The 27782-nt window shown below is 43.0% G+C and overlaps 1 protein-coding gene across 2 annotated transcripts; it reads right to left on the bottom strand.

The window, feature by feature from the left end:
- Window positions 1-525: 525 nt before the first annotated feature.
- Window positions 526-27719, bottom strand: Mtch2 (mitochondrial carrier 2). Of its 2 annotated transcripts, XM_090347699.1 has the most exons (13): window positions 27523-27718; window positions 25309-25393; window positions 24797-24903; window positions 18836-18862; window positions 18583-18645; window positions 13628-13685; window positions 13333-13384; window positions 12623-12682; window positions 10020-10113; window positions 9133-9180; window positions 6792-6859; window positions 4193-4268; window positions 526-1008 (listed from the first exon to the last, which is right to left on the bottom strand). In XM_090347699.1, exons 1-13 carry the CDS (start codon window positions 27607-27609, stop codon window positions 922-924), a joined length of 912 nt encoding a protein of 303 aa, XP_090203825.1. In that variant the 5' UTR covers window positions 27610-27718; the 3' UTR covers window positions 526-921. The 2 variants fall into 2 exon arrangements, with proteins under 2 accessions (XP_090203825.1, XP_090203826.1); XM_090347700.1 differs by lacking the exon at window positions 18836-18862 and having other exon boundaries at window positions 27523-27719.
- Window positions 27720-27782: the final 63 nt, after the last annotated feature.

The following is a 27782-nucleotide window of genomic DNA, read 5'->3' as shown; positions in this document are numbered from 1 at the left end:
GGGTATGACATGCGTGTGGACGGCTCCTACGTGCTCTGTGGACTTAAGTCCACATCACCAGATGCAGCATTACAAACACACCTTCCAAGGTGCCATTGGGAATGAAAAAATGAACTACTCACCTTCTGCAATAAAAGGAAACAAAACAGAAACTTGAGGAACAAAAGCCTATACACAATGAGAACATATGATGGCGTGTAGGGTACTGCTGCAGTATCTGTCACATTTCATGTGAGAGCAAACTTCTTTGAGGGCAGAGGAGAAAAGCCATCATACTTACTCTCCAAATTTTGCTTATTTTCTGATGTCCTTTTTCTTTGTGGTAGGTGATAAGTTTTTCCTTTATAACAACACACTGAAGGTGTGAAGCCTTCATGTAGAGCTTTGCTATGAAGGTTTAACCACGTGGCATGTTTGGGAAGTATGAGAGACAAGGTGATTATGCTTCGAGCACACAATGGGAGGCAGACCGGTGTGTGCTGCCGAGTTCAGGGTTTAATCAAGAAAAGGCAATTCATAACCTCCTACACAGCATGTCCGTTTAATTCTCTTAGTTTTTACAGAATTAGTTTTTCTTACTGGTATTGCTCTTCATTTCATGAAGCCTTAAATTAGGGCTCGAATCACATGACAACCTGCTTGTACCTAAAGGAAAATACAATTTTTTTTTTTTTTCTGTTTAAGTAAAACAAAAATCCGGAGCAAAAACGTCCCTATCCAGAATAACTACAGGGGGAGTATCAGTGGTAAAGGATGTTGTGCTGGGAAAAAGAACAAAAAAGGCAGACACCAATCACCTCCATTTTCCCAAGATTAAATGATTATTAAAAAAGCACGCCACACTGTATAGAAATCAACATTCTCTCCCATAATTCTGTGCATCTGGGACTATAGAAATGTCACTGTCCCTGCCCCACATCTTCAAATTAACATTCTCAGGTCATAACAATAAGACTTCCCACAGGGGACCTTCCGGAAAAACAAGCTATTTCCTCGGCTCATATTTCCCTGGAAAACAAAACAAGACAGAAATAAAGTCTAGCAGGAAGATAAGGTCAATTAATCCCAATCAGCAGTGACTTAACTGGTCATGTTTCTGGAGAACATGATTAAAATGACCAAGACAGTTGAGACCATAAATAATGAACAGGGATTTGAATTTACTCCTAGCCCGAGCTACTATAGAACTAACAAGTATTTATCATCCACAAGGGAGGATTTCCTTGTATCCAGAATATTCAGAATGGATTTGGGTTTCAGCACTTGTTAGCTGAGTTGCCCTATGTGTCAGTAAATGTCCATTTCTTACAACAGGACCCAAATACTCAGGGAATGTAGCTTTCACCCTTTTATTTTCCTCCTCCCCTGAAGGGCCGGGAATCACAGGTAGGGCTAGGAGAATGATCAAGTATGTATGTATGTATGTATGTATGTATGTATGTATGTATGTATGTATGTATCCTTCCTTCCTTCCTTCCTTCCTTCCTTCCTTCCTTCCTTCCTTCCTTCCTTCCTTCCTTCCTTTCTTTGTTTCTTCCCTCCCTCCCTCCTTCCTTCCTTTGTGGTACTGGGATTTGAACTCAGGGCATCCAAGCTTGCTAGGCTGATACCATTTGAACCACATCTCCCACCTTACTATTATTATTCTTCTTCTAGTCCTGGGGCTTGAACTCAGGGCCTGGGCACTGTTCTTGGACTTTCTAAGGCTAGTGCTCTACTCCTGAGTCACAGCACCACTTCTGGCCTTTTCTGTGTATGTGGTACCAAGAAATCGAACCCAGGGCTTCAGGCATGTTAGGTGAGCATGCTACCACTAGGCCACACACCCGACCCCTTTCACCTTGATTTTTGCTGATCATTTGGAAACAGAGTCTATTAAAATTTCTTCCCTGCTAGAATTATAGGCAAGAATCACAGGTGATAAGCTTACTATTGATATTTTTAAAGAAATGTTCAGATTTCTATGTATGTGGTACCGAGGAATCAAACCCAGGTCTTCATGCATGCTAGGCAAGCACTTTAACCACTAGGCCAAACTCCCGGCCCAAATGGTCAGATTTCTAAGGGTAACTTTCATCTTATAATCCAAGTAAGAAAAGTTTGAGCTCATCTGATTGACTTTAGACAGCCTGTGTATAAATCCCGGCATTTTCACATATGGGTGCAAGTGCCTCACACTCAGAGCTGACATTAAGATGCTCTTAACCCTAATTTCTTTCTATGGCAAACAAGACTGTAAATGTTCACATGGTTATTTTCAGAATACCAGAGAAAGCCCTTAGCACTATGACTCATTAACAAATGCCTAGATTTGCTATGTCAAGCATCTGTTTTCCTGGGTAAGGAGAGTCTGATACCTAATCCATTTTCTATTTCGTTTTCATAGCAGGGGGCCAGTTAGAAAGTAAGGAAAGAGCCAGGTTCAGTGATTCACACCTGTAATCCTAGCTACTCAGATCTGAGGGTCAAGGTTCAAAGTCAGCCTGGGCATGGAAGGACCTGAGATTCTTATCTCCAATTAACCTTTAGAAAATGGCAAGTGGGGCTTGGCTAAAGGGTAGGGTAGTAACCTGAAGAGCTCAGGGACAGCGCCCAGGCTGAGTTCAAGCCCTATGACCCACCAAACAAAACAAAACAAAACAAAGCTGAGGCCAGGAGCGTGGTCTAGTGGTAGAATGCTCACCTAGCATGCACAAAGCTCTGGGTTCGATTCCTTGGTATCACACCCACAGAAAAAGCCAGATATGGTGCTGTGACTCAAGTGGCAGAGCCCTAGCCTTGAGCAAAAAGTATCCAAGGACAGTGCCCAGGCCCTGGGTTCAAGCCCCAGCACTGGCAAAAAAAAAGAAAAAGAAAAAGAAAGAGTTGAATGCTGGTGGCTCACGTCTATAATCCTAGCTGAGATCTGAGGATGACAGTTCAAAGTCAGCCCAGAAACAAAAGTTCTTGAGACCCTTTATCTCCAATTAACCACCAGAAAACTGGAAGTGGCACTGTGGCTCAAGTGGTAGTGCACTAGCTTTGATCTGACAAGCTTAGGGACAGTGCCCAAGCCCAGAGTTCAACCCTCACGCACTGTCCTGTCCAGCTGGATTGGAACCAGGATCCAGACCCTTGCTCACAAAGAATTTTCTTCTACAATCCTTCAAAGGGTCTCATGTTAAATTTATTCCACCATCTACTCAATATTTTGGTTTTTTATAAATCTTTGAAAATTTGACCAAAAACAACTCCTTGCAGATGACAATAAAAAAAACCATAAATTGGGAGTCCGGACAAAATCACTAGCTAACGAAACTCTAAAAGTGAGTAACCAGCTTCATCAACATCAGTGGGAGAAAAATTTGTCATAGCTAATTTCGGTAATATCTTTTTTTTTCTTTTGGTGGGTCATGGGGCTTGAACTCTGGCCTGGGCACTGTTCCTGAGCTCTTCAGCTCAAGGTTACTGCCTACCCTAGAGCCATAGCCCCACTTCCTGTTTTCTAGTAATTAATTGGAGATAACAGTCTCATGGGTTTGCATTGCCCTTGAAACCTTGATCCTCAGATTTCAGCCTCCAGAGTAGCTAAGATTACAGGCGTGAGACAATTGCCTTGGCAATTTTGGTAATTTCTTATCTTTTAGTCTTGCCATGCAAACTGTGGGAAAACACTTGACAATGAGATTCTAGGGAGTTAAGGTCAAGGCTAATACATGCCTGTAATCCTAGCTACTCAAGAGGATCTTGGATCTAAGGATCATGGTTCAAAGCCAGCCTAGGCACTAAAGACCATGAGACTCTTATCTCCAATTGGCCACTAGAAAACTGGTGCTGAGGCTCCAGAAGAAGAGGGTAGGGAGCCTTGAGCTGAAGGGCTCAGGGGCAGCACACAGGCCCAGAGTTCAAGCCCCAGGACTAAACAAAAAAAAAAAAAAAAAAATCAGTTTGAGTAGCTGGGTATGTAGTGCTCAACTGCAATTAGAATCATTATTTAAGAAAATAAGAGCAAGGGCTGGGAATTTGGCCTAGTGGTTGAGTGCTTGCCTCACATGCATAAAAACTTGGGTTCAATTCTTCAGTACCACATACATAAAAAAGCTAGAAGTAGTGCTACAGTTCAAGTGGTAGAGCTCTAGCCTTGAGAAAGCCCAAGGACAGTGCTCAGGCCCTGAGTTCAAGCCCCAGTAATGGCAAAAAAAAATAGAAATACCTCTTTTTGCAGCATGTACCAGCAATCTATCCAAGAAGTATACAGTGGGGAGTAAGGAGGGGATCCACCAGCAAGCCTGAAACAGAAAAACAGAATTAGCTATTCATGTAATATTTATAAAACATTCTCTGAAGAGTCTGATAGTGGCTAAAAATATGGCTTAGTGCTTAGTATCACATAAAAAAGAAAAAGCTAGAAGTGGGGAGCGGTGGGGGGGGGGGGGAGTAGCTTAGTGGTAGTGTGTTTATGTAGCATGCATGAAGCCCGGGGTTTTAATTCCTTGGGTGCCAGAAAAAGCCGAAAGTGGTGCTGTGGCTCAAGTGGTAGGGTGCTTGCTTTGAGAAAGCCCAAGGATAGTGCTCAGGCCCTGAGTTCAAGCTCCAAGATGGGGAAAAAAAAAAAAAAAGCCAGAAGTGGCACTGTGGTAGAGTGCCCTGAGCAAAAGAAGCTCAGGGCCAGTGCCCAGGCCCTGAGTTCAAGCTCCAGGACTGGCAAAAAAAACAAAAATTTGTTTGTTTGATAAATTTTGACAAAATATCTCCTGCCGGGCTGGGAGTTTGGCCTAGTGGTAGAGTGCTTGCCTAGCATGCACGAAGACCCAGGTTCAATTCTTTGGTACTACATAGAAAAAAGCCAGAAGTGGTGCTGAGGCTCAAGTGGTAGAGTGCTGCTAGCCTTGAGAAAGTCCAAAAACAGTGCTCAGGCCCTGAGCTCAAGTCCAGGACTGCCCCCCACCCCCCAAAAAAAATCTCCCGTCAGAGAAACAGTTTTAGTTTTAATGAAACAAATTAAATTGGAGGAGCAAGAAGATCAAACATGCTACAGATCTTACGTCAACAAATAGAACAAAACTTCAATCTTATTTCTTTATTTTCATTTTATTTTTTTGGTGGTCATAGGTTGAGTCTGGGCACTGTTGCTGAGTTTATCAGTACAAGGCTAGCGTTCTATCTATCACAGTGCTATTTTCAGTTTTCTGGTGGAGATAATAATTGGAGATAAGAATCTCATGGACTTTTGTGCCCGGGCACGAAAGCTCTCAGCCTCCTGAGTAGGTAGGCATCAGCCACTGGTGCCAGGCCTCCATCTTATTTTTGACATGGAGATGTTTTTCATAGTAGAAACATGAAAAGTTATAATACAACAGTATCATGACTAATCAGCAGAATAAGAGAATCACAAAACTCTGTTCCACAAATATGACAGCAGATACAAGTATTGATTATATATTCCTAACTGGATAATATCCATAATCACTTCTCGAAAAAAAAGTTGTAAGGAGAGATAACTTATCTAACTCATTTTTCATTTTTCAAGTATGCTGTGGGCTATCACGTGGCAGCTGCCTAGCATGCACGAAGCCCTGGATTCAAGTCCTCAGAACCATACACATAGAAAAAGCCAGAAGTGGTGCTGTGGCTCAAGTGGTAGAGTGGTAACCTTAAGCACAGAGAGAGGTTCAGGGACAGTGCCCAGGTGCTGTGTTCAAGCCACAGGACCAGCATAAAATAAAAATAAAACAAGCCAGGTGAGTGGCTCACGCCTGTGATCCTAGCTACTCAGGAGGTTGAGATCTGAGGATCAAGGTTCAAAGCCAGCCCAGGTACTAAAGAAGTAAGAGACTCTTATCTCCAATTAACCTCTAGAAAACAGGGAGTAGGGCTATGGCTCAAGGGGTAGGGTGGTAGCCTTGAGCTCAAGAGCTCAGGGACAGTGCCCAGACCCAGAGTCCAAGCCCTACGACTGACAAAAGAAGAAGAAGAAAAAATCCAGGCAACACCTTTGGCTCAAACCAGTAATCCTACTCAGGAGCCTGGCTGAGAACTGAGGATCATAGTTCAAAGCCAGCCCAGATAGGAAGTCTGTGAGACTCTCATTCCCAATTAACTACCAAAAAGCCAGAAGTGGAGCTACTGACTCAAGTGGTAGAGTGCTGGCTGTGAGCAAAAACCTCAAGAATAGTACCTAGTTCTGAGTTCAAGCCCCAGCACAAAACAACAAAAAATTGTACTGCCTAACTGAATAAATTATATATGCATATGCATATGCACGCACGCACGCACGCACGGCATGGGTGCATACAGAAAAAAATCAGGGATTTAATAGTGGCATTAACTATACTTCTACTTCTTCTACATTCTCTGCCTATCAGCCAACTACCAGGAAAAGAAATGCAGATGGGCTGGGCACCAGTGGCTCATGCCTATGATCCCAGCTACCCAGGAGGCTAAGATCTGAGGACTGAAATTGGAAGTCAGCACAAGTGGAAAAGGCCTGGTGAGACTTTTATCACCAACTAGCCACTCAAACACCGGGAAGTGGCACTATGGCTCAAGTGGTTCACTGTGAGCACCAAGAGGTTCAGGGACAGCGCCCAGGCCTTTGAGTTCAAGCCCCACAACTGACAGGGGAAAACAAAGAAAAAGAAAAAAAGAAATGGAGCGGGTGGGACAGGAGATAGTGGGAAAGTATTTGCTTAGTATGAGGCTGAGTTCAGTCCTCAGAAACACATGCATGCACGCATGCTCGTGAGTGTACACACACACACACACACACACACACACACTAAAAAGAGGAAAAAGGAATACAAAATACTTACCCGCAGTTGTTGACAGCCATAAGATTAGATACAAGCACAAAGGGATAGGTCAACATACTGGCAAAGAACTGCAAAATGATAAAATAGACACCTAAGTTACCAGACAACTAATACAAGAACAGCAGAACACAGTTGTTCATACATTCTTTTTTCCTCTCCCTACTGTTTCAGTAACCTGGACAGGCTCTCATTTCTGGGTCTGGAGGTCCTTCTTGTACTATACTAGTAACATTTTAACAGAAGACTAAAGAGCTATTCTTATCTTGAGATTGAGTCTTCATTCAAGTAAAACTAAACATTATTTGGAGGTGGGGGTGGGGGAGGGAATATAACATAAATAAAGCATTTCAAAAATAGTTCTGAAGGCCAGGAGTGTGGCCTAGTGGTAGAGTACTTGCCTTGCATGCACAAAGCCCTGGGTTCAATCTCCTGGTACTATAAGCTGAGTGCAGTGGCTCACACCTGTAATCCTAGTTATTTAGGAGGCTGAGATCTGAGGATCATAGTTCAAAGCCAGCCTGGGCACTAAAGTCTGTGAGACTCTTCAATTAACCACCAGAAAACTGGAAGTGGCACTGTGGCTCGAGGGGTAGGGGTAGGGCAGTAGCCTTGAGCTGAAGAAATCAGGGACAGCACCCAGGCCCAGAGTTCAAGTCCCATGACCAGCAGAAGGGAATTTCCCAGTACTACATACTCAGACAAAGCTAAAAATGGCACTGTGGCTCAAGTGGGAGAGTGCTAGCCTTGAGAAAGCTCAAGGATAGTGCCTAGGCCCTCAGTTCAAGGACTAGCCCCCCCCCCCCAAAAAAAACCCAAAACAAAACAACAGCAACAAACTTCTAAAGAAAGTATTAGCATCAACAACCTTCAAGGGCAATAAAAGTCAACCATTGGCTAGGTTTGGTAGCATCTGCTTATCACCCCAGATATTTAGGAGGCTGAGGCAAAAAGATTAACTTGATTTAAAAAATCAATTGGGGGGGGGAAGAGTTTGGCCTAGTGGTAGAGTGCTTGCCTAGCATGTATGAAGACCCGGGGTTTGATTCCTCGGTACCACATACATAGAAAAAAAGGCAGAAGTGGTGCTGAGGCTCAAGTGGTAGAGCTCTAGCCTTGAGAAACTCCAAGGACAGTGCTCGGGCCCTGAGCTCAAGCCCAGGACTGGCAAAAAAAATAAAATAAAAATAAAAAAAATCAATTAGGGCTGGGCACGGTAGCTCAAACTGATAATCCTAGCACTGAGGAAGCTGAGATCTAAGGATTGCAGTTCAAATTCAAAGCCAGCCCGGGCACTAAAGAACATCAGATTCTTATCTACAATCAACCACTAGAAAATTGGAAACCAGAAGTGGCACTGTGGCTCACAGTGGTAGAGTGCTAGCTTTGAGGAGAAAAGCTCACATACAGCGCCCTGGCCCTGAGTTTCAACCCCAGGACAAAAAATTTATTTGGGGTTGCCGGGCACCAGTGGCTCACACCTATAATCTTACTCAGGTGGCTGAGACCCAAGAATCGTGGTTAGAAGCCAGCCAGTGCAGGAAAGTCCATGAGACTCTTACCTCCAATAAACTACAAACATAAAAAATAAATAGTTGGAAGTAGAGCTATGACTCAAATGGTAGAGCTCTAGCATGGAGGCTAAAAAGCTCAGGGGCAGTGCCTAGGCCCTGGGTACAAGTCCTAGGACTGGCACTAAATAAACAAACAATTATCAGTCTGGGAAACACAGTGAGACTCTGCCTCAAAGAAAAACAAACAGAAATACAAATAACAGAAACCCCAAATTGGGTGCTAATGGCTCACACCTATAATCCTAGTTACTCAGGAGGCTAGTGCTTCAGAACCAGTTGAGGCAGAAGACCACAGGACTCATCTCCAATTAACCAGCAAAAATCTAGAAGTGGATGTGTGGTTCAAGTGGTACCACATCAGCCATGTGCAGAAAAAGCCAAAGGAGAGAGCAAGTTCCTGAGATCAAGCCCCAATACAGGTAAAAAAAAAAAAAAAAGTCAACTAGTCAACTACTATGAGGACTCCAGCAATTAGAGAAGGTAAAATTGTGTGGAGTGGGAGGAGTGGGACAGTTGCTCACACATCCCTCTTTGAAAGCTAAACAGCACCAAACCAGGAGGGCTGCACTGATGCTGTGAGACATCAACTGCAGTGCCTTACCTCTCAGGAACCTTAGCAAATGTGAGGGAGCTGTCCAGCGGGACATCTGCTGGCTTTAAAGCAATGATCAAACAGGCCAGGTTTAAAAGAAAAACACAACAGAACTATTCTTAAGTTAATAAGATTATTTAAAAAAAACAACCCAAAAAAACAAAAAAACAAAACTCACTCCTGTGACAGCTTGGGAATAACTTTTCATTTCATTCATGGTAGAAACCTAAAACAGGAAAAGAGCTTATCAGAATAAATCAACACATTAGAATTGCTCACAAGCATGCTAATTTATCTTATAGTCTCATTATTTCAAAAAATAAGAGCTGGAAGCCAGGAGAATCTTATCTCCAATTAACCACCAGAAAACGAGAAGGGGCACTGTGGCTCAAGTGATAAAGTGGTAGTCTTGAGCAAAGAGCTCAGGGACAATGCCCAGGCCCAGAGTTCAAGCCCCATGACCAACGCCCCCCTCCAAAAAAAACAAAAGAGAAAGAATTAGATCACTGAGCCCATTTCCTAAAAACTTTTGCTTACAATATATCCAAGGTACAATTCACTTTCAGTTTAGAGCTAGCTTTAGGAAAGATGTTATGGCAAAGTTCCATCGCTACACTCAAATATATATACCTTGGTATAATCTAGTTTTCACCATGTGATGGAGCTGCCTCTGTACAAAGAGGCCCCACAACTGCTGAAACAAGGTCACTTGAAACCACTCAGGCTCGTGTTTCTACAAAGCCCAAGATAGCAGTCCCCTAACATTCCAAGATGACATAGAAAACTCTGGAGAACTGTGGAACCAGTGCACTGTAAGATTAAGGATCAATAAAAAAGTGACCTTGAAGCTTCACATGAGGACAGGGCTGGGTTTCTAGGGAAAATGCAATCACAGCTTAGGGAATGACAGATATGCCTTTGTAGCATACAATATAGACAGGCTTTGAAAAATCAACTGATAACAATGCTTTCTAGCATATAACAAATTGCTACCTGACTTCAGACTGCCAAGTGAATTAAAAAAAAAAAGCCGACAGCCATGCATCGCCCATGGTCACCACCTACCCCACTGTCCAGTGCATAGGTGTTCACGAGGTAGGCCAGGGAGTTACAGAGCCACAGAGAAATGATGTCACCCAGGAGGCGAGGAATGAGACCCCTATGTGAAGACACAATAAAAACATATGATCATGGCCGGGAGTTTGGCCTGTGGTTAAAGTGCTTGCCTAGCATGCATGAAGACCCAGGTTCGATTCCTTGGTACCACATACATAGAAAAAAGCCGGAAGTGGTGCTGAGGCTCAAGTGGTAGAGCTCTAGCCTTGAGAAAGTCCAAGGACAGTGCTCAGGCCCTGAGCTCAAGCCCAGGACTGGCAAAAAACAAAACAAAAAAAACCCCCAATATGATCATTAAAGGATGAGCCACCCAACACAAACACTTCTCAGAGAATTAAAAGATTTCAAAACATTTAAGGCAATGAAAAGACGCAAAACCTCAGAATGTAGCCCTCTACCTAGAGTTCAGTGAGGTTACCACAGCTACACTGGAGGCTGGCCTCCAATGGCATTTGCTCCCATTTTAAAAATACAATTTGGAGCTGGGTGCCAGTGGTTTACACCTGTAATCCTAGCTACTGAGATCTGAGGATCACCGTTCAAAGCTAGCCTTGGCATGAAAAACATATGAGACTCTTATCTCCAATTAACTACCAGAAAGCCAGAAGTGGCAGGGGTAGGACTGTAGCCTTGAGCTGAAGAGCTCAGAGACAGCACCCAGGCCCAGAGTTCAAGTCCCTCGATTTATACCGCCCCACCCTCCAAAAGTTAAAGAAAAAAAAGGGCCAAGAGCTTGGCCAAGAGGTAGAGTGCTTGCTTAGCATGCACAAAGCCCCGGTTTTGATTCCCCAGAACCATATACACAGAAAAAGCTGGAAGTGGTGCTGTGGCTTAAGTGGCAGAGTGCTAGACTTGAGCAAAAAGTGTGTCCAAGGACAGTGCCCAAGTCCTAGGACTGGCAAAAAAAAAAAAAAAAAAGGGTGGCTCTATACCCCTCCTCTAAACTCAACCAACAGCCAGTCTTACTAGCAATAACAAGCAAAGAGGTCAATGGTTTGCAATGTGCTTTGCAATATATGGCATTAAACTATTTGATACTCAAATTTGGCAGAGAAGAAAATGAGCAAAATTACCAAGTGAGAATAGCCTAAATAGATATACATGAAAGAAGATATTTAAAAAAAGATGTTTATAGTTTGTGCCAGTAGCTCACATCTGTTATTCCAGCTACTCAGGAAACTGAGTTCTGGGATTGAGGTCTGAATTAGCCCAGGCAGGAAAGTCTGTGAGGTTCTTATCATCAATTAACTACCAAAAGGCTGAAGTAAGCTGTGGCTCAAGTGGCACAGTACTACTCTTGAGCAAAATAAACTAAGAGACAGTACCCAAGATCAGAGTTCAAGCTAGTATACAGGCACAAAAAAAATAAAACAAAAATATTAAGCAGATACCTTCTGAAAAGTTAAAAGGCACCACTTGGTTAATACTATAACACAGAGGTTTTTGTTAACATAATGAGTGCATAAGTTAAGTTCTACTAAATGTAAACTCAAGCACTGCAAAATGTAGTCTCTTAGGATAAGGAAAATATACATCATAATTTTCCCATTTTTCAAAAATCAACTTTTTTGCATTATATAATTTACTACAAGAAAAACTTCAAGTTAGCTGCTTGCCTAGCATGCACAAAGTCCTGCGTTCAATTCCACGGTACCCCATACTCAGAAAAAACCAGAAGTGGTACTGTGGCTCCAGTGGCAGAGTGCCAACCTTGAGCAAAAAGTATCCAAGGACAGTGCCCAGGCCCTGAGTTCAAGCCCCAGGACTGGCAAAACAATAACAACATGCCAGGCACTGGTGGCTTACGCCTGTAATCCTAGCTATTCAGGAGATCCAGGTTCAAAGCTAGTCTGGGTAAAAATTAATTAATCACCAAAAAAAGCCAGTAGCAGAGCCGTGTCCCAAGTGGTAGAGCACTAACTTTGATCTGAAAAAGCTCAAGGACAGCTCCTAAGTTCAAAGGCCTGAGCTCAAGCTGGGACTAGCAAAAACAAAACCAAAACCAACCAAACAAAAAAAAAAAAAAAAACAAAAGCCAACCAACCAACCAACAAAACAAACTCATTTCAAACATTTTAAAAGCTGAGGACATGGGGCTGGTAATGTGGCTTAGTGGTAGGGTACATGCCTAGAATGCAGGAAGCCCTGGGTTCAATTCCTCAGAACCACATAAACAGAAAAGGCCAGAATGGCACTGTGCTCAAGTGGTAGAGTACTTAGGGATGGATAGTGCTCAGGCCCTGAATTCAAGCCCAGGACTGGCCAAAAAAAAGTACCTGAAGACTGTGGTTCAAGTGATAGAACACCTGCCTACCTAGTGAAAGATACTGACATTAAACCCTAGTGCTGGAAAAAAAAAAAAAAAAAGCAACAGAAATGTAAGGTCTGCCGAAAGGAAACTCCATGCAGTGCAGGAGAAGAGGGTTTAGGTTTATTGTGTGAGGAAAGAGCCACCCAAGATGGAGTTGGGTGAGCAAGAGAGCTTAGGGTGGGAAGTGAGAGATTATATAGGGGGAGGGGTATAGACACAGCATAAATCAACATTTACTCACGAAAAAAATCCCAGCAAGCCCTCTTCCCGATAGATAGTTACTATGGAGTCACAAAGTCCACTAGACACACAAAAGGAAAAGAAAAATACATTAAAATCATTTGGGTATTATAAGAAAGTAATTTCAATAATCACTCCAACACTGTTTAATTTATACCCCCCACTTTTCTTTATACTGTCCTAGCAACTTCTCATACAAAAATGTTAAATTTGGAGAAAATGAAGAAATTGACTATTAAGGCTGTAGTATTCAGAGTTCAAGTTGAAGTTAAAGTTAGTGGCTCTGCAATTTAATCTGTGGTTGAGTCTGCCTGGACTTTTTTTTTTTTGGTCGGTCATGGGGCTTGAACTCTGGACCTAGGTGCTGTCCCTGAGCTCTTCAGCTCAAGGCTACCACCCTACCCCTTGAGCTACAGCACCACTTCTGGTTTTCTAATGGTTAATTGGAGATAAGAGTTTCATGTACTTTAGTGACCAGGCAGGCTCTGAACTGTGATCCTCAGATCTCAGCCTCCTGAGTAACTAGGATTACACGCATGAGCCACCACGCTCTGCATATTTTTCTATGTTATTATTTTTAGTGCAGACCAAATGATACAACATGCATAAACTTGTTCTATGAATGTTAAAGACTCATGAAAATACAAAGTAGTAATGATCTACTATTTTGGTTTCAACAATTTCCATGAATATTTAAAAACAATCACTTACCAGTACTTGGATTCTCTGCCAATGAATTGTATCATAGATCTCAGAGTGATCACTGTAGAACACAGAGAACAGGGTTTTAAAAATATATTCTGATAGTCCTTTAAAAAACTGCTTTTATTCCATTCTAAAGACACTTGGCTATCTGGAAAAATTAGGGAAAGGCCAAAGCAAACAAGCAAGAGAAATCACACAAGCAAAGCACTTAGTCAACTTTCACACAAGCTCATCTAAGCAGCCAAGAGTGATCAAGTTATCAAAGAAAACAAATTAGATCCATTATCAACTGCAAACGTACCGTGGAAGGGATGTGTAATGAGGGTAGCAGCAGAACGAGCGATCATCTCTCGAGTTGTCTAGAAACAATCAACACACACACTTCTGAAATCTAAATAAATAACACTCCAATTCCTAAGAGAAGGAATGTGGGTGGAGTTACAATATGGTCAGACTGGTGGCCATAGACCTCCTGCAGTGTTGGTGTCAGGAAGAGTAACTTGTATGGGATACAATATATTACTGTTCATCCCATTCCATTTTTTTCACTCTATGCACAACCAAATCTTATAACTATTAAAGACACACAATTCTGTAAAATATTCAGATTCAGATAGCAGGTTACAAAGACCAATACAAACAGTATTATCCTAACCTTTTTTTTTTTTTTTTGCTAGTTCTAGGTTTGAACTAAGGCTTGCTCAGCTTTGCCACTTGATCTATGCTTACAACCTAGCTTTTTCCTGGTTAATTTAGACTTGAATCTCCTGGACTTTTCTGCCTGGCCTTGCTTCTTCCAGGCTTCAAACTGTGATTCTCCAGATGTCAGTCTCCTCAGAAACTAGGATTATAGGTGTGAACTATGGTATCTGACTTCACCCCAATCTGTGAGAAATGCATTTTCCATAAACATATATCAATATGTTACCAGTAGTTACCTCAGGGTTGTGCTTTTGTCATTTCTTAATTAAAAAAATCTCTCTACAAAGGAGATTTGTCATTTTCTCAATTTCATACATACAACAAAAAAGCAAAGAAGCTGAATCAAATTGTGGGGCCTATATTTAGATCTTAAATTCTTTTTTTTTTTCTTTTTTTGCTTGGTGGTGGAACTTGAACTCTGGGCCTGAGTGTTGTCCTTGAGCTCTTCAACTCAAGGTTATTGCCCCACCCCCTGAACCACAGTACCCAATTTATTTCTTTAAATTTTTTTCGGCCAGTGATAGGGCTTGAACTCAGGGCCTAAGTACTATCTTTGTGCTTTCTCAAGGCTAATGCTCTACCACTTGAGCCATAGCATCACTTCTGGTTTTTTCTGTGTATGTGGTACCAAGGAATCACGCCTGCTAAGCAGGCACTCTACCACTGCTCTCTCACTGTTCAGATTCTGATGCCTATGCAAATGCCCCGCTCTATGTAAACTGTCCAACATTTAAGGGAGAATAAAACAACTCTGATTTGAGACTGTGACCTTGTACCTATGCAGGCTTAAGAGTTGCTGGGCAGGCTCTCATTTATTTTTCTAGTCTAGAACTCTGTAAGGAAAATGAAATCACAACACTGGGTACCATGGGCTGGGAGTGTAGCCTTGTGGTGGAGTGCTCGACTGGCACACACAAAGCCCTAGGTTTAATTCCTCGGTACCACATACATAGAAAAAGTTGGAAGTGGTGCTGTGGCTAGAAGTGGTAGAGTGCTATAGCCTTGAGCAAAGTGTCTAAGCTCAGTGCCCAGGCCCTGAGTTCAATACCCATGTCTGGCAAAATAAAATAAAAATGTAGGTACTAGTCAGGTGTGGCTCAGGCCTGTAATCCTAGCTACTTAGGAGGCTGAGATATGAGGATCAAAGCCAGTTCAAAGCCAGCAGGGGAACTAAAGTCTGTGACTCTTATCTCCAATTAACTGCCAGAACACTGGAAGTGGTGCTGTGGCTCAAGGGGTAGGGCAGTAGCTTTGAGCAGTGGTGCTGTGGCTCAAGGGGTAGGGCAGTAGCTTTGAGCTAAAGAGCTCAGGGACAGCATCCAGGCCCAGAGTTCAAGCCCTACACCGAAACTAAAAAATTAAAAGGAGGTACTTGGGTTGTAAATGTAGATGACATTCAGATTTGTAGTTAAATATTGTCTGTAGCCTATTAGTTAAGAAACTTCTCACTCCCATACTCTGAGAAGATGAGCTAATGGAAGGTAAAAAAGTCAGGGGGGCAGGGAGTGTGGCTTAGTAGTAGAATGCTTGCCTAGCATGCATGAAGGTCTGGGTTCGATTTCTCAGTACCACATAAACAGAAAAAGCCCTAAGTGTTGCTGTGGCTCAAGTGGTAGCGTGCTAGCCTTGAGCAAAGGCTCTGGCCTTTAGTTCCAAGTCCCAGAACTGCCAAAAAAAAAAACCCCAAAAAAACAAAAAAAAACACAATCAGGTGCAGGTGGCTCACATCTGTAATCCTACCTACTCAGAAGGCTGAGATCTGAGGACTGAAGTTCAAAGCCAGCCCAGACATAAAGGTCCATGAGGTTCTTATCTCCAACTAATCACCAAAAAACCCCCAGAAGTGCAGCTGTGGCTCAAAAGGAAGAGAGCCAGTCTTGAGCAAAAAGTGGAGGCAGCACTCAGCTCCTGAGTTAAAGCCCCCAGGACTAGCATGCACACACACACACACACACAAAGTTAAAATACAAAATTCATATTACTATATCCCTGTTTCTTTTTTGAGGGGGAAAGAGGCTTGAGACCAAGTCTCATTAGTCACATTCTCAATCTCCTGGGCTCAAGTGATTTTTGGGGGGATTGGTCATAGGACTTGACCTTAAAGCCTGACTGCTATCCTTTAGCATTTATGCTCAAGGCTAGTACCTGATCACTTTGAGCCATAGTTCCACTTCCATTTTTTGAGTGTTTAATTGGAGATAAGAGTCTCATGGACTTTCCTCATGGGCTTGCTCTGAACCATGATGCTCAGATCTCAGCTTCCTGAGTAGCTAGGATTATAGGCGTTAGCCATCACTGGCGTTAAGTAAATATTTTTTGTGTGTGTCAGTCCTGGGACTTGAACTCTGGGCCTGTGTGCTGACCCTGAGTTTCTTTTACCCAAGACTAGTGCTCTACCTCTTGAGCCACACCACAGTACCACTTCTAGCTTTTCTGAGTAGTTTATTGGAAATAAAGAGTCTCATGGACTTCCCTGCCTGGGCTGGCTTTGATCTGTGATCCTCAGATCTCAGCCTTCTGAGCAGCTAGGATTACAGGCAGGAGTCACTGATACCTAGCTTCCAACCTCGTGAATAGCTGGGACTAGAGGCAGATATATGTCACTAAGCCCAGCATTTTAGTCCTATTTTTCTTTTTTTTCTTTTCTTTTCTTTTTAAAGGTCCAAGACCAGGACTCAAACTAAGCACCTGCTGCTTTTGCTCATGGGCTAGCACTCTACCAACTGAGCCATGCCTCCAACTCCTGTATACCTACTTTTAAACAAACTAACTTTGCACCACATGTGTGTGCACATACACAAAGGTATAAAATGTGAAGATTAAACAAAGTGGTTCTGGAAATTTTTGTTTTTTTAAATACTGAGGATGAAACTCAAGGTCTTGTGTCTACTAAGCAAGTGTTCTGCCACTGAGCCTCAACCCGGTGCAAGGGTGGTTCTGAAAACGGCATAAGATAGCCATAGGGAGGGATGAGTGACAAGGAAGTTACTTCAAAATTACAATAAAAAGAATACATTTCTCACGTGGCTCACACCTGTAATCCTAGCTACTCAGAAAACTGAGATCTAAGGATTGCAGTTCAAAGCCTGCACTGGCACTGAAGTCCCCAAGACTCTTATCTCCAATTAACTACTGGAAAACCAGAAGTGGTGCTGGGGCTCAAGGGGTAGGATGGTATTTTTTTTTTTTTTTTTGCCAGTCCTGGGCTTGAGCTCGGGGCCTGAGCAATGTCCTTGGACTTTCTCAAGGCTAGAGCTCCACCACTTGAGCCTCAGCACCACTTCCGGCTTTTTTCTATGTATGTGGTACCAAGGAATCGAACCCGGGTCTTCATGCATGCTAGGCAAGCACTTTAACCACTAGGCCAAACTCCCGGCCAGGATGGTAGTCTTGAGCTGAAGAACCAGTGACAACACCCAGGCCCAGAGTTCAAGTCCCATGACTGATAAAAGAAAAAAACTGGTAGTAGCCCTGTGGCTCAAGGGATAGGGTGGTAGCTTTGAGCTGAAGAGCTCAGTGACAACGCCCTGGCCCAGAGTTCAAGTCCCACAAAAAAGCAAAAAAAAAAAAAAAAAAGCAAGCAAGCATGTACGCATGCATTTCTGGAAAAAATATCTAATATGTAAAAAGCCTAGCAGTTATTTTTAACACTTCTGTGCTCAAGTTTTTTAAGCTTTTCAGGACTAAAGGCATAGCTCAAATGATAAAATAAAATCAAAAACAAAAACAAACCCAAACTTCATTTAAAAAAAACAAAACAAAACAAAACAAAAAAAAACAACCAAACCTCTTCAGTTTTCAAGATTAAATGGGAAAAATAAGTTTCTGTGACTCTTTTTTTTTTTTGCCAGTCCTGGGCTTGAGCTCAGGGCCTGAACACTTTCTCAAGGCTAGAGCTCTACCACTTGAGCCTCAGCACCACTTCCAGCTTTTTTCTATGTACGTGGTACTGAGGAATCGAACCCTGGTTTTCATGCATGCTAGGCAAGCACTCTACCACTAGGCCAAACTCCCGGCCAGGAAAAATAAGTTTCTTTGAATTATACTAACTCCAAACAGCAAGTACTGTTCCCTTTGACAGGTTATGCTGGTAGAGAATCTCTATAATTTAATTATGCCAATACTAGGGCTTGAACTCAGGGCCTCCAGCTCTTGTTCTGTTTTTTTTTGCTTATAGGTGGTACTTCTGCCACTTGCACAATGTCTTTACTTCTGGCTTTTTGCTGGTTAATTGCAGATAAGTGTCTGAAGGAATTGTCTGCCTAGGCTGATTCCAAACAATAATCCTCAGATCTCAGATACTGGCACCTGACTTATGTATTTATTTATGTACAGGATTTTGCTATGTATCCCTGTCTGGTCTGCCTCTCCATCCAAAATGCTGAAATACTATCCTGAGTGCTGGGATTATAGACAGGTGCTACCTGACGGAAAGCCCAGCTCAAAGTTCATTTGGGAAGTTACATGGAAGTATAGGTTTTCTAATCACGAGTATACAGTTCTAACACTATCAATAGTTTGACTCAGGGAAATAATAAGTAATATATTACTTACCTCTTTGATAACTCGGTCAAAGGAACATGAGGCTTCTCTATGGAAACTTCCAATTCCTGAATCCTAGAAATAAAAATCAAAGACAAAGATTTTGGTGTGTTTAAATTGAACTGTTCCAATTGATGGCTACCTTATAAGTCAACACGCCACTGCAATGAAAAGGAAACTATCTGGCTTTTCTCCTAAAGAGGTCCAAATAGCAGTAACTTGGCAAAAGAAAGGAGCTCATGCCTAGAAATCATCTTCAACGTACCTCAGGTTTGTCCAGTTCCTGATAGTGCTACAAAAGAAACCAGAAGAAAGGATCGTTAGGGATATTATGTATTATATGAGAGAAAAAAAGAAAACCAAACCTACTGGCAGAAAATAGATGAATTTCTTCCTGCAAATCTGTAAGTAAATATTTTTTGGGAGCAGTGGGGATAGGAACTCAGGCCCTGTGCTTGCTTGTCAACTGGTCTACTAGTTGAGTCTCCAGAAATAAATGTCTCTAAGGTGTGTGTATGTGTACTTGCACCAGTACACACTGGAGCTTAAACTCAGAACCGGGGTGCTGCCCCTCCCCCTTTTTAAATAGGAAGAGTACGTTTATTTAGCAGCAAAAGGAAAGCAGAAGTATTAGTGAGAACAGGTTTTCTGGCTTGGGTATCTCTCCCTTAGCTTTTTTGATTAAGGCCGATGCTTTACCACTTGGGGCAGAGCTTTAGTTAGAGATAAGAGTATCATCAACTTTGCTTCTTAAAACGATGACCCTTTGGCTGGAATGTGGTTTAGTGGCAGGGTGCTTGCCTAGCATGCATGAAGCCCTGAGTTCCATTCCTCAGAACCTCATAAACAGAAAAGGCTGGAAGTGGTATAAGTGGTAAAGTGCCAGCCTTGAGCAAAAAAAAGCTCAGGGACAGTGCCCGGGTCTGAGTTCAAACCCCAGGTCTGGCAAAAAAAACAAACAAACCAAAAAAACCCAAAAAACCCGAAGACAAAACAAAAACAAAACCCATGATCCTCAGATCTCAGCTTCCTAAATAATTTAGATTGCAGACATAAGCCATTGATGCTTGTCTGTCTCTAAAATATTGCAAAGTTTAGCATGCTAGTCAGCAATAGGAATATGCAAATATTCAAGAAAACTCTTGTTTAAGAAGAAAAAAAAGGAAAGCTGGGATGTAGCTGAATGACAAGAGTGCTTCCTTAGTATAGGCAAGATCCCAGATTCAATTTCAGGATTACAATAAATAAACCACAACAAAACAACTTCAAACAAAACAAGGAAAACAAAATCCTAGAATATTATTTGTTAAACATATATACTGAACAGGAAATAAATTCGTAGGAACAGCCTGGAAATAATGCCTTTCTTATGGAGAAAGCAGAACAAATATCAAATTAGGGCAAGACTGTCTCTTCACTGCATAAAAAAGCAAAGCAGGTGCTAAGTTTGGATAACCAAACTCCCTCAGCTTTCCTTTTGTATCTGTTTCTAAAAGAAGCAAGATTTCCTCCCTTCTAGAGAAAAGAATGTGAATACCACTGAAGTCCAGACTATACTGGAAGAAGAAATAAAACTGGGACTATTTTAGAGATAGAAAAAAGATTAGGTGAAAGTAAAGTATCAGACAATCAAGAACCTTATTGTAGACAATTAAGTTTATTGTTTTCTAGTCATATCAGATTAAAAAAAAAAAAGAGAACACCTTTTGTGAATATTACTTTTGAGGGTAGGGAAGTAGGAAAGGTAGAGATGATCAAAACATAGCATACACATATGTGTAAATACCATAGTAAGACATATTTGTAGAATATGATTGAATAATTCTTTAAAATAAATGAAATTTGAAGCCTGTGCAAGGAAAGTCCGTGAGACTCTATCTCTAATCAACTACCAGGAAATGAGAAGTGGTTCTATAGCTCAACTGGTAGAGTACTGGCCTTAAGGAGGGGGAAAAAAAGCTCTGCAAAAGAACCCAGGCCCTGAGTTAAAGCCCAGGACTAGCACAAGGGGGGAGGAGGGGAAGCCACAGGTAATGTTTAGAAATATAGCTCAGTAGTAAAACCCTTTAGGAGTGGGAAAAACAAAAAACAAAAAAAAAACTTGCATTAGAGAATACTCATATTAGAAATTAAAAAGAAGCTGGTTCAAAAGAAAGAGGCAAATGAACTTCGATGTTTTATTTTATTGGTGCTCGTACTAGGACAGGCCTGGGCACTGTCCCTTCCTTAGCTGTTTTGCTCAAGGCTGGTGTTCTACCACTTGAGCCACAGCTCCACTTTTAAAGATTTTTTGGAGGTTAGTTGGAGGTAAGAGTGAATTTCCTGCCAGGCTGGCTTTGAACTATAATCCTCAGTGTTCAGCCTCTAGTATAACTAGGCATGAGACACTGCTGCAAGGCTACTTTGTTTTGAGACAAGGTCTTGTTATGTAGCCCAGAGTAAGGTATCCTTGAACTCATTTTTTTGGCCAGTCCTGGGCCTGAGCACTATCTTTGGGCTTTCTCAAGGCCAGAACTCTACCATTTGAGCCACAGCACCACTTCTGGCTTTTTTCTATGTATGTGGTACTGAGGAATCAAACCCGGACCTTTGTGTATGCTAGGCTATATGGTATCAAGGAATTGAACCCAAGGCTTTGTGCATGCTAGGCAAGCACTCTACCACTAGACCACACTGCACTGCCAGCCTGTCCTTGAACTTTTTTGGGGGGGCCAGTCATGGGGCTTGAACTCAGGGCCTGAGCACTGTCTTTGGACTTTCTCAAGGCCAGAACTCTACCACTTGAGCCACAGCACCACTTCCACCTTTTTTCTATGTATGTGGTACTGAGGAATCAAACCTGGACCTTCGTGTATGCTAGGCAAGCACTCTACCACTAGGCCAAACTCCCGGCCTTGTCCTTCAACTCTCAATTTTCCTGCTTCAGCCTCCTAACTGCTGAGGATTATAGGCATGTGCCACTAGACCTGGTTTCTTTTCTTTTCTTTTCTTTTTCTTTTTTGAAGGACAATCCACATTTTATTTACATCTGTCTTTGCCTCCTTCCTCTGATTCCCAGAAGAAGGAGTAGTAATGGGTTGTGGAAGATTGTCAATGTAAGCAAAAAAATCTAATATGCTTTAAAGTAAAAACAAAACAAAACAAAGCCCCAAACCCTCAGTAGTCAGACACTATATTTTAGTGGTAGAGACAAGTGGTAGAGCACCAGTCAGATGCTGAGGCTTGGAGTTCAAATCCCAGTACCAGCAAAAAAAAATATGCCATGGATTGTGAACATAAACAGGAAGGCTGGCTATCCTGAGAGAGGGGTATCCATGTGGGCAAGCACTTATATAGTTGTCCTTTCCCTCCAGACATCTGTACAGCCACATGGCTCTTATTAATACTGCATTGCTCCCTTTCTCTGCACATACACAAGAGTCTTAAACTTCTTCCTTCAGTGTTTCTAGCTACTCGTCCTGCAATTCTCATCTTTATTTATTTATTTATTGGTGCTAGTCCTGGAGCTTGAACTTAGGGCCTGAGAACTGTCCCTGAGCTTTTGTCTTCAAGCTCACATTCTACCACTTGAAGGACAGCTCCACTTCTGGCTTTTTGATGGTTAATTGGAGATAAATCTCATAGACTTTCCTGCCCTATCTGGCTTTGAGCTGTGATTCTCAAATCTCAGTCTCCTGAGTAGCCAGAATTACAGCTTTGAGCCCAGCCCATCTTCTCAAGTTCATTCTTGGGGATAAAGAACATTAATAACCATAACCTCTTCCCTACACTTAGTACAGAAGTCTCCTCATCCCTCAGACTGTGCGACATATTCCTGACAACTGGTGGTGTGTCAGCAACCGCAGGACTCTTCCAGCTGGCTGTGTCCAAGGGCAGGACAATAGGTATGAGTGCTTTAACTCTGAGGCAGGGTTGAAATGGCAGAGGATGTGGAAACCGAAAGGAGCCAAGTGTATGCACTTATCATAAAAGTCCCTTTGGACTCTAGGCTGAAACATGTCCATTTCCATTTGAATAAAATACAGCCTTTTTTTTTGCCAGTCCTGGGCTTGAGCTCAGGGCCAGAGTACTATCCTTGGACTTTCTCAAGGCTAGAGCTCTACCACTTGAGCCACAGCACCACTTCCAGCTTTTTTTCTATGTATGTGGTACTGAAGACTCGAACCCAGGTCTTCATGCATGCTAGGCAAGCACTCTACCCCTAAGCCAAACTCCCGGCCCTAAATACAGCCATTTCTGGGCTGACATCTTGCATTCCATTAGCATCTTCCTTGTTTTTAGGTCCTATAATCTTTGTGTAAGTCTGGGTCTGCAGAGGCCTCCAGGGCCTGCCTGTACATGTCTAAGGGACCTGGCCACAGCTCAGTAGTCTGGCACTGGGTACTTTTATTACCAGACGTGGGACAACATATCATGGCAGCCTTCCCTGCCCAGCAGGGCACAGAAGCAAGAGATTTAACCATGGTCCCCAGTGTGGCCAAGCATGTCCAGGAAGGGATCCATAAAGTGGAAGTAAAAATCAGAGCCCAGCACTCATTCCCTTCAGCTTCTCACTCAAGATCATGAAGCCTTTGAAAACTCCACCAAGAGTGATCAGCCAGTAGTCAGTGCAGACCCTTGGGTAGGGAGTTTGAGTGCCTTACTCAATCCAGCATCCAGTCCAGGATCTGCAGCCGATCCAAGACAGGCTGCGGAGTCAGCTCACTCTCCATCTTAGCAGAAGGGCAGTCAGAAGGGACCAGCACATGGCAGAAACTGTAAGGGGCCCTAGCCCTTGACTACACCCAATACATCCAGAACACCTTCCCTCTGGAGGACGGCCATCCTCCATGTTACCAACCTCTCCCAGCTGGTTCTGGAACTTGTCAAGGGAGCTGAGCAAAGAGGGGTGTGAGCTGAGGTCCCATCCCTGAGCTTATTCACTCAAAGCTAGCATTCTCCGACTTTGAGACTCAGCACCATTACTTCTGGTTTTCTGGTGGTTTTCTAGGAGTCTCACGGACATTCTTGTCTAAGTTGGCTTTAAACTACATTCCTCAGATCTCAGCCTCCTGAGTGGCTAGGATTACAAGGGTAAGATACTGGCACCAGGCTGATTCTGTATTTTACGTTTACGCAGTAGAATACATACAGAATAGTACACAGAACAGAAATGAACAATGTAGTCATTAAAAAGTAAATATAGCCACGATTAGATCAAGAAAAAAATCAGTGCCATTACCCCAGGTCCTTCTTCCTCTTCACATAGCACGTAAGATCTTTTACATGGAACCCAGAGCTTTGTACATGCTAGGCAAGCTCTCTCCCACCACACTATACGCCCAGATGTTTTTGTTTTTTTTTTAAAGTTTTTAATAGAATATGTCTTACTAATCTTAAAATTAGAATAAAGTCAGAGGAAAAAGTATATATTTTAATCAGCTTTTTCCTTTTCTCAAAGAAATGAATTGAGCTGTACCGGTGCGCCCATCAGTGAATTTACTTAACTTCTGCTAAAAATGACTGTCTCTGAGGAAAAAGGTCATATAGAGCAAAACTAATTGCTTCATTCTGCTGAAACACTCCTTGTTCGGCAGGGAAAATATAATGGGTATTTTTTTTTTTTTTTTTTTTTGGTGGATCACGGGGCTTGAACTCGGCCTGGGCGCTGTCCTGAGCTCTTCAGCTCAAGGCTACTGCCCTACCCTTGAGCCAAGCCTCACTTCCCATTTTCCATAGAGGTTAATTGGAGATAAGAGTTTCAGGTCCTTTTGTGCCTGGGTTGGCTTTCAACCTTGATCCTCAGATCTCAGTCTCCCGAGTAGCTATGATTACAGGTGTGAGACACAATGCCCAGTTTTTGTTTTTGTTTTTTGGTGGTTTGGAGGACTTGAACTCTGTGTCCAGGTGCTGTTCCTGAGCTCAAGGCTACTGCTCTACTCCTTGAGCAACAGTGCCACTTCTGGTTTTCTGGTGATTAATTGGAGATAAGAGTCTCACAGACTTGTGTACCTGGGCTGCTTTGAACCACGATCCTCAGCTCTCAGTCTCCTGAGTAGGCAGGATTACAGTCACTGGCACCAGCAATCATGGGTATTTCAAGAGAATGTTTTCCAAGAAAGAAAGCTATCAGGGCTATACCTCTATCTTTAAAATTACTCTCAAAGATGGATTATTCTTCAAAATAAGTTTGGTTGCATCTAAAGCATCTCAAATTGAAGGAAAGATGAACTCATTCTTCTCTTACCTGTAAAACTTGGCTATGGACCACAGTTCCAAGGACTCCTGAACACAGTCTTGGAGTTAAGCCTGTGAACAAGCCACGCTTCCCGTCGATGCTTGCAATGTGCTGAGCTAAGAACAAAGGCAGAGATTTCAGTTCTAGTTCAGAAATACCATTATAAAGAAATTTCAAGGCAAAATTTGCCTTTTACATATTTTTTTTTCTTTTTCTTTTTTCTTTTTTTGTTTGTCATGGGACTTAAACTCTGGACCTAGGCACTATCCCTGAGTTCTTCAGCTCATAGCTATCACTCTACCACTTGAGCCACAGCACCACTTCCAGTTTCCTGGTGGCTAATTGGAGATAGGAGTCTCACAGACTTTGGTGCCCGGGATGGCTTTGAACTGCAATCCTCAGATCTCTGCCTCCTGATTAGCTAAGATTATAGGCGCCTGGCTACAGATTTTTTTTCTTGGTAATTCCAACCCAACAGTCCCCCATTATCATCCAATCTGAAACAAATCAAAGACACCTACCATAACAAAAGAGACCAGGAAGCTGACATACTTGCCGCCCAAAAATATTTCGTCCTATTGTTGGAGGAAGAGGCTCATATCCCACCTTTAAAAGCAAAGAAAGATATCAAACTATGCAACAGTGTCGGGAATGCCTTGGTTGGAAGGTCCTGAATAGAGAAAAAAATCAAACTTATACACAATTTTTTTGTATATATGGGAGGTTTGTGTAGCCTAGACTAGCCTCAAACTTACCATTCATTTTGGCCTCCTGAGTGCTGGAATTACAGGTGTGTATCACTACATGGGTCTGGTTTAGATATCCACTAAGCCAGCATCAACTACATGTCTGGCTAGCTAAATTCACTTAGGAAATAGTTTATTCAGGATTTTTAATTTTAAAGGGATATTTGAGAGATAGATGAATGCAACAAGACAGTTATTTTTGTTGTTGTTGCTGTTTTGTTTTTTCTTTGGTACTAGTACTGGAGCTTGCACTCAGGGGTCTCAGGTTCTTCTGTAGGCTTTTTAGTTCAAGGCTGGTGTTTTACTATTTGAGCTACAATTCCACTTTCTGTAGGACAGTTTTGAGTCTTCAACCTGTTTGAAACTCCTGTTTAAACTCCCTAAACGCATTTCCGGGCCAACTATTTAAAAATCTTAGTACTTGGGAATTTAATCAAACCTTGGAACAGTTGGCCACACACATGTTGTGAAATCAGAGCAAATATATTCAAGTTTTTGAGGTAAGAGATCTGAATATTACTAAAAATCTGCCATCTGGGGAACTATTGAGTAGTGAGTTCATACTAGCTGCCATGACAGATGTAATCTGACTTGCCAATTCTGTTTTAGACATCACAGTTTATTTCAACCAAAGCCTTTGTTCTAGGTTCTAATCACATATATACAATAGCTTTTAAAACAGTGTGGAATCTGAGCCCACAGAGATCACCTCAGCAACAAATAACCTGAATTGGTAGTAACTCAAGTAATAATATAGCCAGTGGCACTGGTGGCTTACATCTGTAACCTAGCAACTATGATGATCTGAGGACTGTGCTTCAAAGCCAGCCTGGCCAGAAAGTCCACGAGACTGGAAGTGGAGCTGTGGCTCACACAAAATAGTACTAGCCTCGAGGACCCCTCCTCACCCCCCAAAAAAGTAATATAGCTCTTCCTAGTGTCTGTGTAACTTTTACAGAAGTTCTAAAACATGTTTCCTTTCTTGACACAATGCATAAATTTTAATCAACCCTCAATGCCTAAAACAAATCAACAATTTGCCCATCACTGGGTAACTTAGAAAAGCAGTTGGAAAGACTATCTAAATGTACCATCAGCCCAAACCTGGCCTACTTGGCCACTGAATGTAAGATACCATTTAAGGCTTATTTTACAGTAGATTAGACACTAACTAGGGGTAGGTGAGACTGGATATTTGGGAGTCGAATGCTCATGTATAAACTGGTGAAAAGACTCCGCGCCAAACTTGATTTCCAGTTTGGACAGAGGTGATTTTCATTGTCAGGTTAACACCACATGAGCTGCTGCCCCAAAAAGCCTCGGTGGACAGCTTCAGAAAATGTGACTTCATTACCACTTCTGAATGAGCTTCTCGTGTGTGTGTGTGTGTGTGTGTGTGTGTGATCTGGGGTATCTGAGTGCTGAAAAAAATGGAGGTAAGAAACAAATCTCTGAACAGATCAGCAGTGGTAACCAGTACGGAAAGGCAGGAATACGATGTTAGCTCTCTTATCACTTCGAACTTGTCTTCAACTGACTGCTTCAGGTCTGGCACTGGGGATTTTTTTTATTTTATTTTATTTTTTGGGGTACGGGGAAGGATGAAGAGAAGTGGGGTGAGAAGTGAAGGGTAACTTGAGGGCGGGGAGGAGGGAAGCCCTGGGTGGCGACCCGTCAGGATCGGCCTCAGGGAAGGAAACACAAAGTTGAGAGGAGGCCGGGCAGGGAAGGGTGGCAGTTGGCTACGCGAGAGGGAGCGGGCCGCACGGCCCGGAGAGGAGGCGAGGGACCCGGGAGGCCGGCGACGGCGGCCGCGGGGCGGCGGGAACTGTCCCTGCGGGGGGAAAGGCCGTCCGAGAGGGGAAAGCAGCATCCCGGGAGGACGAAGGCCCGGGCGGGGGGCGGCTGGAACCGGCCCTCGGGCGCCGCGGGGAATGGGGACCCAAGAGGGCGCCGGCGGGGAAAGGGAATGGCGGCGACGACTCATACCTGGATGAGCACTTTCACGTACATGAACGGCTGGGACAGGATGGTGAGACCGGAGCCCAGGAGCACTTGACTGGCCGCGTCCGCCATGATGGCACCCGCGGACGGACAGACAGATTCGAGCCACCAAGCGACCAAGCCGGTCCCCGATCACGTGCCCCGGCCGCCGGCTTCACTGGCCCGCCCGCGGCGCGAGCGCGCGCACGCACGCACGCCACCGGCGCGCGCCGCACCCCCCACACGCCCAGTCTCCGCCTACTGCC

This window comes from Megascapheus bottae, chromosome 16 (assembly GCF_031878675.1).
Source record: "Megascapheus bottae isolate mThoBot1 chromosome 16, mThoBot2.hap1, whole genome shotgun sequence".
Lineage (NCBI taxonomy): Eukaryota > Metazoa > Chordata > Mammalia > Rodentia > Geomyidae > Megascapheus > Megascapheus bottae.
Note: the sequence above shows the minus strand (reverse complement) of the source record. Positions and strands in the feature narration are given on the sequence as shown.

What these genes read in the sequence shown, in the direction of transcription:
- Mtch2 (XM_090347699.1), bottom strand. Translation starts at nt 27,609, where the DNA reads ATGGCGGACGCGGCCAGTCAAGTGCTCCTGGGCTCCGGTCTCACCATC. An exon ending in ATGGCTGTCAACAACTGCGG is followed by an intron (nt 4,269 to 6,791) that starts GTAAGTATTTTG and finishes TTTCTGTTTCAG; the next exon opens with GCTTGCTGGTGGATCCCCTC. An exon ending in GGTACATGCTGCAAAAAGAG is followed by an intron (nt 1,009 to 4,192) that starts GTATTTCTATTT and finishes TTTGTTTTCCAG; the next exon opens with GGAAATATGAGCCGAGGAAA.